Source organism: Nerophis lumbriciformis, linkage group LG10, assembly GCF_033978685.3.
Source record: "Nerophis lumbriciformis linkage group LG10, RoL_Nlum_v2.1, whole genome shotgun sequence".
In the NCBI taxonomy this organism is placed as follows: domain Eukaryota; kingdom Metazoa; phylum Chordata; class Actinopteri; order Syngnathiformes; family Syngnathidae; genus Nerophis; species Nerophis lumbriciformis.
In genome coordinates, this window is record NC_084557.2 from 35,062,385 (window position 1) to 35,080,299 (window position 17,915).

The window sequence follows — 17,915 nt, forward strand, 5'->3', positions numbered from 1 at the left end:
GTAAAGGTATGCTATAACCACAGTTCTATATGTATCTCTGTTTTAAGGTTACTATTAGGTATAATTTTGGAACAATAAGGGAACAAAATGATATTATTATTCAAAAGTCAACAAAAAAAATGTGTGAATAGTTGGCCAGTTAATAATTGTCCAATAAATACAATAATCTTCAATATGGGAAATAATAATTTATCAACAGGGTTGTTACCAGTCACTTTAATACATGTTGATACTAGAGATGTAACAATATTTCATATTGCTATTGTGACTAAAATTATCATGGTTACCATTTAGGGATGTAACGATATCAAAATCACTGTATTAAGCCCGCGGTACGGTATGGTAAATGGTAAATGGGTTATACTTGTATAGCGCTTTTCTACCTTTTTAAGGAACTCAAAGCGCTTTGACACTATTTCCACATTCACCCATTCACACACACATTGCAGTTCATTAGAAAAATACTTAAAATTGCCATAATACAGGATTTCCCCATAATGTATTTGATTGTTGCGGTGCGACATATTAACCGACACACCTTGAAAATGAGTGTTTTTATGTAAAAAAAACAAAAACAAAAATAATGTAATAGTGCATGTAGGATTAATAGAGTGTAGCGTCCAGAAGAACTAACAGACAGTTAACTATTAACAAAATGTGTTAAAAGTTTGACGCTCTTTTCTTTATTTTTTATTGCCAATATTATGCTAACAACGGGCCAAATTTTAACAAGTATTTCCTCCGTGCAAAATTAACATCATAACACACTAGGGGTGTAACGATATCGTAGATACCGTGGTATTTCGGTTTCAAAGTCTTCATAATACTACCGTGACGCCTGACGATATCAAACAAAACCCTGGTGTGTAGTTTTTTCCGGCGCTTTAGCGTTGGCCGGGTCTGAAATTAAACTACACACACAACTCTGCCACAATCCTCTGTGCAGCGTGGGGCGCCAAGGTTGGGGCGTTGAATGCCGTAAGCAAGAAGTGAAGAATGTTCGTAGTCGATGAGAGGAATTGTTTTTTTTGGACATTTCCTGAAAAATGTCATCAAAACAAAACCTCTTTGGCACAAGTCACAGAGCCAACCGGTCACGTCGCACCGCATGGAGGTAATCAACAATGAAAATGTTCAATGCGAAAATATGAGGAAATTGAAAAACTACTTGATAAATCTTCAATCCATCCATCCATTTTTCCACCGCTGGTTTCTCTTGTTGTAAATACATGTTTGTAAGGTATTTACATTATTCAAAGTTAAATGGTGAGTTAACTTTTCTGAGAAACAGCATTTTCCAAACTGATATAAACATGTCCACTGTGGAGGACACTGTTTCACAGAAAGTAAAAGTTGAAAGACACTGAAGTAAACATTGTTTTACACTGGGGATGGGATCGGCCGCCGATATTTGACAAAAAATGCGTATCGGCAAGGCACGGGAAAATGCCGATCCAGATCCAGTTTAAAAAAAAACTCCGGTCCGTGTTTTCCAACGCACCGATTTAAATAATACATTCCACTTTTCTGCTGCTCCCTAATTTCCGTTCCGCATTTTCCAGCACACATTCAACACATCCACAGGTCTGTGGATTTTCACGCAGTTGCTTTTAGCTGCTGGCATTACACGACAGGCTCTTCTCACTCTTTCCTGTGTCTCCTTCTCACAGACAGCAAGCGCACCTTCTTACTCACGTCACATACTGTCACGTCATACGTCACATACTGTCACGTCATACGTCACATACTGTCACGCCATACGTCACATACTGTCACGTCATACGTCACATACGTATACGTCCTCCCCGAGCAGAGGCGGTAGCAGCATGGCTAACGTTAGCTGTGATGCTAGCGCAGCCGTGCGAGCAACGTTCCCTCTAAGGTGCGCGCCTGTGCAATTGTGCACTGCTCAAGCGTCCTCTGCGCACGGCAAATCTATGCCACGCACAAAATCAAATAAAAAAATAAGCGCATAACAATTTTCGACACACGGACACGACAGAGAAAACAGTTTTCGTCATCATTGTTCAAATACTGTAACGTCTGTCGAGACGCTTATCTCCATTCGGTGCCACACGTCCACACCATCAAAATGCCGAGGCAAACATTTCCACATCAACACCGTATGAAAAAAATAGTGATTTTTTTAGTTGTGATTTCTTTCTCTGCATGAAAGTTTAAAAGTAGCATATATTAATGCAGTATGAAGAAGAATGTTTTAATGTAGACACATAGAATCATCATACTGCTGTGATTATATGCATCAAGTGTTCATTCAAGGCTAAGGCAAAATATCAAGATATATATCGTGTATCGCGATATGGCCTTAAAATATCACAATATTAAAAAAAGGCCATATCGCCCAGCCTTAATTCAATGATGCCATTTTTGTTTGTCATGTATAATTTTGTCTATTTTGTGTTTATCCTTGAATAAACAGGTCCGTTTCTTGTTACCAACCATTGTGTATTATTCAAACTCCCCTAATTCAGCTGGCTAGTTGTTATCAAGAGTACTAAAACACTTTTCAACATGATTCTGACAACTAAGTAGGCTAAATAACTTTAAACTTTAATACATGCTCGGATAGGCCATTATCGGTCAGTATCTGTATCGGATCGGAAGTGCAAAAACAACATCGGTATCGGATCGGAAGTGCAAAAACCTGGATCGGGACATCCCTATTTTACACTGGATTTAAAGACACAAAACTAAGTTTTTTTAAATATTTGCTTGAAACGGTGGACGTCCTTTCACAATTCTATGCCCTTAAAAATGTATGTTTGTAGTAGTAAATATGATTAGAGCATTTTCGCATTATGTTTTTGTTCAATTAAAGTAAGTGTTTATCCTGAACATTCCTGCCTCTTCATATAACACACTATAACATTTTCAAGCTTTTTTTGGAGGGGTGGGGGAAGAGAACATATACCACAATAATATTGTACAGTGGCCTTAATACCGTGATATCGTACCATGGTATGAGTGTGAATGTGTCTATCTGTGTTGGCCCTGTAATGAGGTGGCGATAGGGCTGGGCGATATGGCCTTTTTTAAATATCTCGATATTTTTAGGCCATGTCACGATACACGATATATATCTCGATATTTTGCCTTAGCCTTGAATGAACACTTGATACATATAATCACAGCAGTATGATGATTTTATGTGTCTACATTAAAACATTCTTGTTCATACTGCATTAATATATGCTACTTTTAAACTTTCATGCAGAGAGGGAAATCACAACTAAGTCAATTTATCAAAACTGTATTTATTAAAGTTATTAAGCAGTGGCACAAACATTCATGTCATTTCAAAACAGAAAGTGCAAGATTGTCAGAGACATTTTAAAACAAGCTATAAGTGCACTTTTGTGCATGATGTCACCAAGATGACATATCAAAACAACACAAAATTAAAGTCTACTTTTTGTACAGAACGCCACTACAATAGTTAAAAACCAATAAAGTGCACTTTTGTGCATGATGTCATACAAGATATTTCAATAACTGTCAAATAAAATACTAATATGCATAATGGGTTCCTGCGGACGTTATCTCCTTCTGTTGTTGACTTTTCTTTTTCATACGGTGTTGATCTGGAAATAGTTGCTTCGGCATTTTGTTGGTGTGGCACCGAACGGAGATGTTGACATGCAGAGTTTCAAACACTCTTCATTCTCTGGCGGGTGACTTTTCAAATGATGTTACATTAGCAGTAATGCTACTTTTTGTAGCAACGCTTTTGCCGCATACATGTTGAACATATTCCCGCTTGAAGCCAAACCACCGCCGGACGATGGATCCCGTGCTGTTTTTCTTGGGAATTAATTCTTCTTCCATTTGTTACCAGATTCGCACCTTCTCTCTCTCGTATTACCACCCGAACCTCACAGTTAGCATCACAGCTAACGTTACCATGTCGCTACCCGTCTGCTCCGCGGGAGCGTGTGACGTTGCACATGTGACGTATGTAAGAAGGTGCGCTTGGTTTACGTCTCTGTGAGAAGGAGAGACAAGAAAGAGTGGGAAACGCATGCAGTGTAATGCCCGCAGCTAAAAGCAACTACGTGAGAACGTATACTCGAATATCACGATATAGTCATTTTCTATATCGCACAGAGACAAACCCGCGACATATCGAGTATATCGATATATCGGCCAGTCCTAGGTGGCGACTTGTCCAGGGTGTACGCCGCCTTCCGCCCGAATGCAGCTGAGATAGGCTCCAGAACCCCCCGCGACCCCAAAAGGGACAAACGGTAGAAAATGGATGGAGGGATGGATATTTGATACGGTTTCATCTCGATAACACACTAACATACACATTAATACCAGCAGGTAGTTGCTGTGTGACTGGATATATATAGTTTATTATTTGCGCACTATGGACTTGTGATGATGCACCGAAAATTTGGCTGAAATAGATGTTAGATTTGTTACCAGTTGTTTTTAATAAAGAAAGAGTGACTAAAAGGGACGGCGTGGCGCAGTGGGAGAGTGGCCGTGCGCAACCCGAGGGTCGCTGGTTCAATCCCCACCTAGTACCAACCTCGTCATGTCCGTTGTGTCCTGAGCAAGACACTTCACCCTTGCTCCTGATGGCTGCTGGTTAGCGCCTTGCATGGCAGCTCCCGCCATCAGTGTGTGAATGTGTGTGTGAATGGGTAAATGTGGAAGTAGTGTCAAAGCGCTTTGAGTACCTTGAAGGTAGAAAAGCGCTATACAAGTACAACCCATTTATCATTTCATTTAAAAAGATTGAAGAAATAGCAAGGGAAAAAAAATCTCAACAAAGAACGTTGTAAAATTAACAGCAACAATGGAAAAAATAGAGCAAAATGATATTGTGTAAGAAAAGTGTATGTTAATGCTATAATTAATAATAACAGATTTGTTTTAAATGTACAGTATATATAATTTTTTTTTTACCTTTTTAAAAAATATATATGCGTCAGAGCAAATAATGTAATGATGTCATATTGACCACGCCCCTATCCATGCCCCCACAGGCATCATGGTAATCGAGGGCAGTGACAGGAATGTTTAAGATAAAAACACTTACTGTAATTGATCATAAATATAATGCTAAAATATTCTAATAATATTTATTACTTCAAACATGTATTTTTAAGTGCAAATAATTGTGCAGGAACATCATCTGTTTCCAAGCAAATATTTTAAAAAATTATGTTGAGTGTTTTTAGAGTGATAATGTAAACATTGTGTGTAAGAAGTGTACAACAATAATGTTAACTTTAATGTCTTTCAACTTTTACCTTGAGAAGCAGTGTCTTCCACCGTGGACATTTTTCAGTTTGGAACAATTGGTAGAAAATGGATGGATGGGTGGAAAAAGCTGTTTCTTTGAAAAGTTTACTAACAATTTTACTTTTAATAATGTAAATACCTCACAAACAAATGTTTGGCTTTGCTGGCTTCAAATATATTTTCTGGGTGATGGTTTATGAAGTGGCGACTTGTCCAGCCTCTGCTGGGTACAGCTGGATAGGCTCCAGCCCCCCGCGACATGGATGGAGGAATTGAGAATTTATCAAGCAGCTTTGGACAGATTTGGATGACATTTTCAGGAAATGTTCAAAAAACAATTCCTTTTATCTAAAACAAGCACATTTCACTTCCTGCTTCCAGCATTCCACACCCCCACCTTGGCGGTCCGGCGCTACGCAGAGGATTCTGAGATGTAGTTTGTTTTTTAAAGCGCCAGAAAAAACTACACCCATTAAATTTTCGTTTGATGCCGTCATACGTCACGGCATTATTGTGAAGACTTTGAAACTGCAATACCACGGTTTCTACGATACCGTTACATCCCTATTATCATTATTATATCACAATATTGTCGAATGTGTTCAAAACGTACTTACACAAACTGAAATCTTTTAACCAAGTTTTATTTTTTTAGAATAGACACACACTATACTTTCTTGACAGAAGAAACAGTGAATATTGTTCTTGCTTCTTACAAACCCCGTTTCCATATGAGTTGGGAAATTGTGTTAAAAGTAAATATAAACGGAATACAATGATTTGCAAATCCTTTTCAACCCATATTCAATTGAATGCACTACAAAAACAAGATATTTGATGTTTAAACTCATAAACTTTATTTTTTTTTGAAAATAATAATTAACTTAGAATTTCATGGCTGCAACACGTGCCAAAGTAGTTGGGAAAGGGCATGTTCACCACTGTGTTACATGGCCTTTCCTTTTAACAATACTCAGTAAACATTTGGGAACTGAGGAGACACATTTTTTAAGCTTCTCAGGTGGAATTCCTTCCCATTCTTGCTTGATGTACAGCTTAAGTTGTTCGACAGTCCGGGGGTCTCCGTTGTGGTATTTTAGGCTTCATAATGCGCCACACATTTTCAATGGGGGACAGGTCTGGACTACAGGCAGGCCAGTCTAGTACCCGCATTCTTTTACTATGAAGCCACGTTGATGTAACACGTGGCTTGGCATTGTCTTGCTGAAATAAGCAGGGGGCGTCCATGGTAACGTTGCTTGGATGGCAACATATGTTGCTCCAAAACCTGTATGTACCTTTCAGCATTAATGGCGCCTTCACAGATGTGTAAGTTACCCATGTCTTGGGCACTAATACACCCCCATACCATCACAGATGCTGGCTTTTCAACTTTGCGCCTATAACAATCCTTTTTGGTCCGGAGGACACGACGTCCACAGTTTCCAAAAACAATTTGAAATGTGGACTCGTCAGACCACAGAACACTTTTCCACTTTGTATCAGTCCATCTTAGATGAACTCAGGCCCAGCGAAGCCGACGGCGTTTCTGGGTGTTGTTGATAAACGGTTTTCGCCTTGCATAGGAGAGTTTTAACTTGCACTTACAGATGTAGCGACCAACTGTAGTTACTGACAGTGGGTTTCTGAAGTGTTCCTGAGCCCATGTGGTGATATCCTTTACACACTGATGTTGCTTGTTGATGCAGTACAGCCTGAGGGATCGAAGGTCACGGGCTTAGCTGCTTACGTGCAGTGATTTCTCCAGATTCTCTGAACCCTTTGATGATATCACGGACCGTAGATGGTGAAATACCTAAATTCCTTGCAATAGCTGGTTGAGAAAGGTTTTTCTTAAACTGTTCAACAATTTGCTCACGCATTTGTTGACAAAGTGGTGACCCTCGCCCCATCCTTGTTTGTGAATGACTGAGCATTTCATGGAATCTACTTTTATACCCAATCATGGCACCCACCTGTTCCCAATTTGCCTGTACACCTGTGGGATGTTCCAAATAAGTGTTTGATGAGCATTCCTCAACTTTATCAGTAACTATTGCCACCTTTCCCAATCACTTTGTCACGTGTTGCTGACATCAAATTCTAAAGTTAATGATTATTTGCCAAAAAAAAAAAGTTTTTTAGTTTGAACATCAAATATGTTGTCTTTGTAGCATATTCAACTGAATATGGGTTGAAAATGATTTGCAAATCACTGTATTCCGTTTATGTTTACATCTAACACAATTTCCCAACTCACATGGAAACGGAGTTTTTAAAAACTATATTATTTCTATTTGAGTGTTTAAAGATGTTTGTCTTCTTCCGTTTTAACTTGTAAAGGTTAAAGTGTTTTTTTATTGATAAAGGGAAAAAAAGATGTGCGCTTCACCTCCTGTTTATGTGACATCACGTGAGTTCACTTCCTGTTGTCAACCCCTCCATGTATTATTTCTCTGAGTATAGATCGATCTCTCTGTTTTAAGATAGCACAGCTTATAGGCTCAATGTGCACAGTTGAATAGCTTTGTTGCTCAGACAGCAATGTGTTCATACAAATTCAGATTGTGGTATATTGTTTCTTAATGGGGAAAGATAAATTTAATGTTCATGTTGGCACATAACCCAGCCAGTGAGCTGTCATTATACTGCTTTATTATTATACCGTTTATCCTTACATCCCTAGTTGATACATTACAGTAGGTGACAAATTAGTAGAAATGTGATGATGTACTCATCTTATGAGACAAAACAATCTATGATATTGAATTCACTAGAATGAGACAGGATTTTTAAATTTAAGCAGGTGCTTATTGAGGATTGGGGGCAACTTACCTCTAAGGTGCGCGCCTGTGCAATTGCGCACAGCTCAAGCGTCCTCTGCCAACGGCAAATCTATGCCACGCACAAAATAAAAAAAGCGCATAACAAATTTCGACACACGGACACGACAGAGAAAACAGTTTCCGTCATCATTGTTCAAATATTGTAACGTCTGTCGAGACGCTTTGAGGACATGAATTCCATCCATCACTTTACTGAGCAAAACTCTTTATTGTCGGCCATAAACACATCACCAAAACATTAGTAAAAAAAATTATATCTAGCAAAACTTGTCATTTTCTGCAGTACCAACCAGACCAAAAGCAACTTTGTTATATCAACAGCAGCCGCTCGCTCTTTCTCACTTGCGCCAACACATGCACATATGGCACTTAGCCAGTGATGCGTTTACAGCCACACAAAAAGTCGGACAACTCCAACACCACACATAAGGTGTCATTTCAGGTCGTTACACTATGATTTACCAATCAAATGTGTGCTTATTTTACTGTCATTTATCAGGAATCTTAATTTCTAAATATTAATCATGAAATGCTGTTAGTATATTAAATAAATACTAATAAAAATAGGTTTTTTTACAAACAGCAAGTTGCAGGAATGTACACATGATCCCCTGCTTACATCTCATTGTGCAACATGGGATTGTTTTAATGGGAACTAAATGCAATGTCTGAAAGGGGTACAAATTATTTCCAAAGCAGGACCTCCACCCAGACAAACAATACAAGTACAAAGTTCATGAAAAACAATATTTTTTGTTATTGTCATTGTAAGTGGGCCTAAACATTTATATTAGAAAATAATCTCATGAAAATGACTGCTGTCATTTGATTATAATAATAAGAGAATGTTGTCTGTCTATCTGTGTTGGCCCTGCGATGAGGTGAGGACTTGTCCAGGGTGTACCCCGCCTTCCGCCCGAATGCAGCTGAGATAGGCTCCAGCACCCCCCAGCGACCCCGAAAGGGACAAGCGGTAGAAAATGGATGGATGGATGGAGATTGAACTTGTTATTTAGTCAGGTTTGGGACAGGTGTGCTGCTGGTGTAGCCACAGTGTGCACGTCTGATGTTGCTCACATGGGCTCCACTGAATGCTCAGGGAGTTTTTGCGTTTGCTCACACACATGAAAAATTAGAGGGAACATTAATTGGGGGTATAATGGGTCTCAGAACTCCTGACATTGCCCATGCTTTAAAATAGTACTCTGACAAGGTGTGTATACTGTATGAACTTTTAAGTCTTTTGTAACTGTGCACACATGACCTACACTGAGCTTTCCACAAGAAAAAAAACAAAAATTTGGATTCTAAAAATTAGAATAAAGTAAAATTAAAAGTCTTTTTTTAGGAGCTTAGTGGTGTGATTTGTTAAGTGTATCACTGATTTGGCTGTATTGTCTCAGCTCTGCTAGGGTAAGCAATCCAATATATACAGGTTGCTTTTTTGTCGCGTTCTTCCATCCATCATTGACAGTTTAGCCTGCTTGAATATTCACACGCGCCGTGTTGGGTGTGGTACTGAAATGAAGGAGAGTGGCCGCGCGTCTCCCCCGCCATGACTGCCTGAGTGGGTGACCCGTGCCACTGGTGCAGCGTGCGCTGAGGCTCTGTTTGCTAGCTCCCAGTTTGATCTATGCGCAAAGCACCTAATATGCAATTCTGTTCTGACTATGAAAAACAAACAAACTTCTGACAGCGTCCTTTCCGCGAAAAAGCTTTTCTTTGAAAGTGAAGTATTGTCATGTTTTAGTCTCGCAAGATCTTTTGACGCCCCTACAAATTAGTGTAATGGCTTATAACATTTCTCATTAATGATTAATTGTATTTTTAGAACATGCCGATTTAAAATGTTTATTTTTTCGGGAACTGCAACGTTACAGACAATGGGAATTATTGTTTTATTTTTACATAATTATGTTTGTTTGTTACATGAAGTGCAGCCTTAAAGTACCAGTAAAGTGGACAAACAAATTGCCTCTATATTGAAGCTATTCTCATATATATGTGATCTCACGGAGATTCCCGAGCCATTTTGAGAGATAACGAGGAAGCCAGTCACGTGATCGCGTAACGTCGCATTAGGAACCACAGATCTCCTCTCCATTAAAAACAATGCTAATTAAAGAGAATTTGTGAGCGCCAACAACTATTACTTTTGGATAGATTATGATCCAGGACCTTATATTTGTGAGCCCGAACACAAAGAAGATGAGCAATAGGTTTTAGAAGTCGAGTGATACCCGGTGAATGCAGCTTTATTGTGACACTAGCATCCGCAGCATTGCTAGGTGCTAAACATACAAACTAACCATTTCAAACCATAATACAACAAACACGTAGTGTAATATTTCCACTCTCGCTGGGATGTCGACCCAGATTTTGTTTAAATGAAGAATTAATTGCAATCCTCACGAAGGATTTAAAATAAGTTCCTGCAGGAAACTTGGGGGGGGGTCTTTTTCGCCATCTGGGTCGGCCAGCCTGTCGAACGATGGCCACATTTGTCTACTGAATTATATGAAAAGTTTGGACACACCTTCTCATGCAATGCGTTTTCTTTATTTTCATGACTATTTACATTGTAGATTGTCACTGGAGGCATCAAAACTATGAATGAACACATGTGGAGTTATGTACTTAACAAAAAAAGGTTAAATAACTGAAAACATGTTTTATATTCTAGTTTCTTCAAAATAGCCACCCTTTGCTCTGATTACTGCTTTGCACACTCTTGAAATTATCTCGATGAGTTTCAAGAGGTAGTCACCTGAAATGGTTTTCACTTCACAGGTGTGCCTTATCAGTGTTGATTAGTAGAATATCTTGCTTTATCAGTGGGGTTGGAACCATCAGTAGTGTTGTGAATGAGAAGTTGTGTCCAAACTTTTGGCCTGTACTGTATATCTTGAATGATATCTAAAATTTAAGTTTGAGACAAAGTAGAAGAAGCTGACAGCTTATATAGAGTGTCAAAAACAGCAGCGTAAACTAGTATTAGCTCACTGCTATCAATAGTCTGTCTGCTTTGGCACTTATAATAAGAATATCACTCATATTTAGTTAATTTTCAGTTCACGACATGTATATGGAATATTGTTGGCGATTTCTGGATGTTTTAGAGAGAATATAATGAGCACAACAGAGGACCTTTGATCTGTTGAATCAGTTTAGTTATTTATTTATGATTTCGAATGCATAAAAAAGCCAAGCATATGTATTCTTGTCTTACATAAAGATTGTGAATGATAAACAGCACATATCTTTCCATTTTTTGCATATTTCAAGTATGACTGATTTGATAAAATGGAGTGGAATATTCAAAATGGCTGACTAAATTTGTGGCATTTTGTGATGTTTCAACTGTGTTTTCACATACTTTGCAGATTGTAAATACAATTAAATATGGTTTAATAGATACATTGCTTTTGTCTTATCCATTTGTCTTCGTCCGTTTACGTTTTTCATCAAGAAGAATTGAATGATAGGAAAGGATATTCAACATCCAGCTTCTCCTTGACACTACTGCGAAATAGACTCGTAATGAGCAGAACACTTCCTTTCCTGTCAGCCAACAAAATTCATCCTTGTACCCTATCACCACAAGTCATATATTCTATTATTATTAAAAAAAACTTTTTTGATGCTCTGTAAAATCATAAAAATCTATATTCGCCTGACAACGGGTCGAACAGCTGGCATCAAGTATTTATAAACAGCAAAGGCTGGTTTGTTGACATCAACATTCATACTGTGGGTGAACTTCTCATCAGATCATTCAGGATATCGTACAGAAAACTGTAAAACCTGTCATAAAATATATCGGAACACTTAAACGTTCAAGGTAAAAATTGTATTTCTAAAAGGTCATTGGTGAATTGTAAAAGCATAAATAAAAACTATGGGTATGAACTTGATTATTGTAGGCTGTAACAACACTTCAATTGTCTACATCAGGGGTCACCAACGTGGTGCCTGCGGGCACCAGGTCGCCCATAAGGACCAGATGAGTAGCCCGCTGGCCTGTTCTAAAAATAGCTCAAATAGCAGCACTTACCAGTGAGCTGCCTCTATTTTTTAAATTTGATTTATTTACTAGCAAACTGGTTTCGCTTTGCTCGACATTTTTAATTCTAAGAGAGACAAAACTCAAATAGAATTTGAAAATCCAAGAAAATATTTTAAAGACTTGGTCTTCACATGTTTAAATAAATTCTTTTTTTTTTTTACTTTGCTTCTTATAACTTTCAGAAAGACAATTTTAGAGAAAAAATACAACCTTAAAAATTATTTTAGGATTTTTAACAATTTAAATCAATGTTCAAGTATTATTTTTTTTTATTATTGTAAAGAATAATAAATACATTTTAATTTAATTCTTCATTTTAGCTTCTGTTTTTTCGACGAAGAATATTTGTGAAATATTTCTTCAAACTTCTTATGATTAAAATTCAAAACAATTATTCTGGCAAATCTAGAACATCTGTAGAATCAAATTTGAATCTTATTTCAAAGTCTTTTGAATTTCTTTTAAAAATTTTGTCCTGGAAAATGTAGAAGAAATAATGATTGTCTTTGTTAGAAATATAGCTTGGTCCAATTTGTTATATATTCTAACAAAGTGAAGATTGGATTTTAACCTATTTAAAACATGTCATCAAAATTCTAAAATTAATCTTAATCAGGAAAAATTACTAATGATGTTCCATAAATTCTTTTTTTAATGTGCACTTCGAGAAAATATAAAAATAAAGTGTTGCATATTGATATTTATCTGTTTCTATATATATTTATTGTGAGAAATCATTAAGATGATCAGTGTTTCCACCAAGATAAATATCATTAATTATTAATAATAACATCGAGTTAAAGGTAAATTGAGCAAATTGGCTATTTCTGGCAATTTATTTAAGTGTGTATCAAACTGGTAGCCCTTCGCATTAGTCAGTACCCAAGAAGTCGCTCTTGGTTTCAAAAAGGTTGGTGACCCCTGGTCTACATTATTTTGCAAATCAAATAATCAGACATTGGCGAGACAGAGAAGTGAGTGAATTAAAGAGCCTTTTTAGCTACAGTATAATGCTCATGTTGAGCAGGCAGAAGGAGGCTCTTAGAAATGAAGCAGAAAATAGAAACCCAAATTTGCGGAACGGACCAAACAGGTTATCGCCGATGGTCTGCAGGTGTGCTTTGTTGATTCGCCAACCACCAAAAACTACGCTATTTAGTGGGCGGAAACACAAGCAAAAACAAATTTCTCAGATGGAAAATATATGATTATCTCTTATTTATAATGTATGTCCTTTAAATACATTTGACCAAATACTTGTCTGTATGTGATTCCACAGGCCGCTAACAGCTACTTAAGGGACCAGTGGTTTCACTCCTTACAATGGAAGGTAAGAATTTTTAACTCTTTATACCATTGATACTTTTTAAAACAGTTTGTTGCTGCAGTATCTCAACATGTCTGACAGTGCCGTGCTGTGCCCCAGTAGCAAGGAACTTGATTAAATCACCTCTGATGCTTTGCCAATAGTTTTCCTAGTCAACTTTACCAACAATGATATTATATGTATAAGCAAGATATAAACTACTTTACCAGTTAAGGTTTGTGTTTTTTTGGTGAAAAATACCAAAGGTTTTCTTCTGTAACTTTTTCCTCCTCCTTTTTAGAAAAAGATCTACAAATATCGAAAGGTGTTGAATAATCCAAGTCGCTGGGATGTAGTACTGAAGGAGATCAGAGCGCTAGTGGACATGGCCCTGACCTCACCACTGCAGGATGAGTCCATCCACCAGGCCCCTCTACACATCATCTCCACTCTGCTAGCTGAGGTACACATGCGGTACACCATTATGTACAGTTTGTACACAAGTACGGAGTACTGTGCTCGCTTGTAGCTATTGCAATTTTCTTTGTTTCTTGCATTGAACAAAGAGAGCACAGTCCATCCATCCATCCATCCATTTTCTACTGCTTGTCCCTTATGGAGTCGCGGGGGGTGCTGGAGCATATTTCAGCTGCACACGGGCGGAAGGCGGGGTACACCCTGGACAAGTCGCCAACTCATCGCAGGGCCAACATGCCAACAGAATGTAGACAACATTCACACTCACATTCACACACCAGGTGCATGTCTTTGGAGGTGTGAGGAAGCCGGAGTACCCTGACGGAACCCACGCAGTCACGGGAGAACATGCAAACTCCACACAGAAAGATCCAGAGCCCAAGATCGAACTCAGGACCTTCGTATTGTGAGGCACACATACTAACCCCTGTGCTGCCGAGAGCACAGTCTACCAAGTCAAATTTGTTGTGTGTTAAACATACTTGGCCAATAAATCGGGTTCTTACTATGATTCGGATTCTGGTTCTAAGTCTGATTTGCACGGGAGGATTTTAACCTAATTGTAGCTAAGATAGGCTCCAGCGCCCCCCGCGACCCCGAAGGGAATAAGCGGTAGAAAAATGGATGGCTGGATGAATGGAGAGCTTTACAATGCAAAATGAGCAGGTGCAAAAAAAAATAGAGATAGCCATTCATTAAAAACTACGTTAGAACTCAAACAACCTTAACAAGTCCAATACTGTATTTAATAATAATAATAATAATATTAATAGATGTTCAATAGTTTTGAGCATCATGCTTTATCAGGGTTTGGCAACCCTTATCTACTATCAAAAGAGATTTTTGATAGTAGATAGTAGATCAAAAGAGACTTTTGATAGTAGAGAAAAATAGTCTTGAGCCACCAAACATAACACAAGTTTGAATCTTTTTAGAAATGTTCCTGTAGTGTTACCACAACAGAATCTGACAATCTGAACAATTTCCCTTGTGGATCATTAAAGTTTGTCTAAGTCTAAGTCTAAGTCTAAGTTAGCCAGCATCATTGGCAGTTAAGGCAAAGAAATCTGTCCATGCAAAATGAAACTAATTCATTCTGCAATTATTTTTTTGGGGGGGGGGACTTATTCATGGTTACCTTACCTCGGAGGTCACACATTCAAAAGGCAGATTTTAATGACGACTAAACAGTGCTAAGTTCCTTGCGTGTAAGAACCACACTCTTTGCGGGGATGCATTTTGTGCTCACAAAGGCTGCGCAAGCCAAAAATTAGTCTGCACCTGCGGCGTCTTTTTGCACACATGCGGAATCTGCACTCGCGGGGTGTTTTTCTCTTTCTCAATGTGCGCAACAGTCCTCCCTTTTGACACTTAGGGGCGGCATTGACTCTCATGTACGCTCCTCCTTTCCAATTGATTACTTACTTTAAACGCTTACTGTCTCCGGGCCAGAGCCAATTTGTAGGAACAGTTTCTGTCAAACTGTGTCTTTTCTGCAGAGTCTAAACTTTAGACAAGTAACACATATCATTTGTCATGAAGTAATGTGCTTAAAATAAAAAACAATAAAATAACACAAATTTGATTACATTGTGAGGGCAATACACTTACAACTTTGGCACTATGACATCATACCGTGGATAAATTAGTTACTTTTTAATCATATACATTAGGTATATACAATGCAGCATTGCAATTTAATGGGGAGCATGTATCCAGAAAAAAACATTATGCGAGTTGAAATAAACTGTCTTTAATGGCATTAAGTTGTTAAAGTTTGTTGTTAGAGATCAACATTTTTCATCATAATAAATGGCAACGTCATCGTTTAATAGGTTGTAGTGTAAAACATGTATTTAAAATGACAAAGTACACCAATATTGGGGGAACACACACGTTTCCTCAGATTGGCTGAGTCTAGCAGACAGTAGCTATTTAGGTGGCCAATCAGAAAGAAGGGGAGTTGCTGGGCCAGCTATTCAATGCTCGGCCCTAGGTGCCAAAATTGTGGAATTTTTGCGCGTGTGGAAAAAGAGAAAGACACATCGCGAGCGCAAACAGACTCCATGCGCAAGCAAAAAGGAACACTGCGTGCACTAAGGCCAAAATATGTCCGGGATCACAGAGAAGCCATGCGCTCGCAGTGTGGTCTTTACGCGCAATGATTTTGGCACTGTTTTGATGCCACAGACATCTCTTCCCTGCAGACGTCTCTCTTATCATACACACCGATTCCCCCTCTCTTTATTCCCTGTCTTCCTCACACTCATCCAATCACCAGTCAGGACTCACAGACATTCAGAAAGTATGAATTCCTGTGTTAAAAAAACATCTCAGAGCTCTGCGATGTAAGCCACAAGGAAGAGTGAAGAGCTGCGAGTTGCAGACCCCTTGGCTATATGAAAACAAAGCTTTCAGCCGAGACATGTTTCTGTATGATATCAAATAACTGTTCTGATTGGGATTTGTCTCTTTTGTTGTCCTCTTTCCTCTGTGACTTGTTTGTCTACTTGGATTCGCCATTTCCTCTGAGGCTATAATAGTGTTGGTGATCCAGAAGTCTTGGCTTGGCATACCGGTACATCCATTTACTTCTTCACTAACCAATTATTTTTGTCATCTTCTGTCCTCAGAACTCCAATCTCAGCTCACAGGATCATGAGAACATCATTGTGGTGAGTGCAGATGTTTGATTTTCTATTTGATGTAAGATTTAGTTTGATTGAGCTGTAGAATAAATACAAAATGGAAGTAATAATGCACATTAAATCATCCATTTCAAGTTATATAAGTGTATTTTATCTTTGGTTGTGGTGTTTTATTACTCACCTGTGTTGTCACATAGCTCAGAACATTTATTCCCCTGGCTCTCAGCCAAGATAAATATGTGATAGCATGAGATATGGAATATTGTTTTTATCCATCACTGTGTCTCTCTGTGTGCATGCATGTGCAGGCTATTGCACCTCTTCTGGAAAACAACCACCCACCACCAGATCTGTGCGAGTTCTTCTGTAAGGTGAGATGCGACGCCATTGAACGTACTGTTAGCGACCTGAATGACCAGCACATGTCTTTGACGGTACTTACTGTGTTGCAGCACTGCCGGGAGCGTCCACGTTCAATGGTGGTTATAGAAGTGTTCACTCCTGTGGTACAGAGAATCCTGAAACACAACATGGTGAGAAACGCTGCAGGACTGTGTGTGAGGGATTACTGCTCTTTCACTGCCCGGGTCTTCATTTGTTGCTTTGTTCCTTCAGGTTGCTCATGTTTGTTTGTTTATTGCAGGATTTTGGAAAGTGCCCTCGACTGCGCCTGTTCACTCAGGAGTACATTTTGGCTCTCAATGAACTCAATGCAGGAATGGAAGTTGTCAAGAAGTTTGTTCACAGGTGAGTAACTTTCAAACTGAATCAATCAATATCCTTTATTTATCCAGTTAAGAAACTAATTGAGATTAAAATCTCTTTTCCAAGAGTGACCTGGCCAAGAGGGCAGCAAAACAAAGTTACAAAAATACATATGACAAAAACAGCAGGACTCAAACACCACAGTTCAAAAAATAAATGACTTACACAATTAACATAAAAAGACACAATATGTCAAAAAATATACAATAGTTCATTAAAAACAATTTAAAAACAAGTACAATGCCCAATAGAACAGGTTTCTCGATCTTTAAAATAGACTGAAATTCCCCTGAAGTGATCGGTTTAGGCAACCTCGATTAATCTGTCGATTTTTACTTCGATTAATAATCGGATAAAAGAGACAAACTACATTTCTATCTTTTCCAGTATTTTATTGAAAAAAAACAGCATACTGGCACCATACTTATTTTGATTATTGTTTCTCAGCTGTTTGTAAATGTTGCAGTTTATAAATAAAGGTTTATTTAAAAAAAAATAATAATAAAATTAAATATAAAAAGTAGCCTCTGCGC

The 17,915-nt window shown here is 38.2% G+C and overlaps 1 protein-coding gene across 2 annotated transcripts in view; it reads left to right on the top strand.

The window, feature by feature from the left end:
• The window catches only part of cmip (c-Maf inducing protein), a 130,950-nt gene that overhangs the window by 77,500 nt on the left and 35,535 nt on the right, over positions 1-17,915 (top strand). For both annotated transcript variants that reach the window (XM_061969760.2, XM_061969759.2), the window contains exons 3-8: positions 13,466-13,516; positions 13,794-13,955; positions 16,603-16,644; positions 16,926-16,988; positions 17,070-17,150; positions 17,261-17,364. In XM_061969760.2, coding sequence (XP_061825744.1) covers positions 13,466-13,516; positions 13,794-13,955; positions 16,603-16,644; positions 16,926-16,988; positions 17,070-17,150; positions 17,261-17,364 — 503 coding nt within the window. The remainder of the gene's footprint in view (positions 1-13,465; positions 13,517-13,793; positions 13,956-16,602; positions 16,645-16,925; positions 16,989-17,069; positions 17,151-17,260; positions 17,365-17,915) is intronic.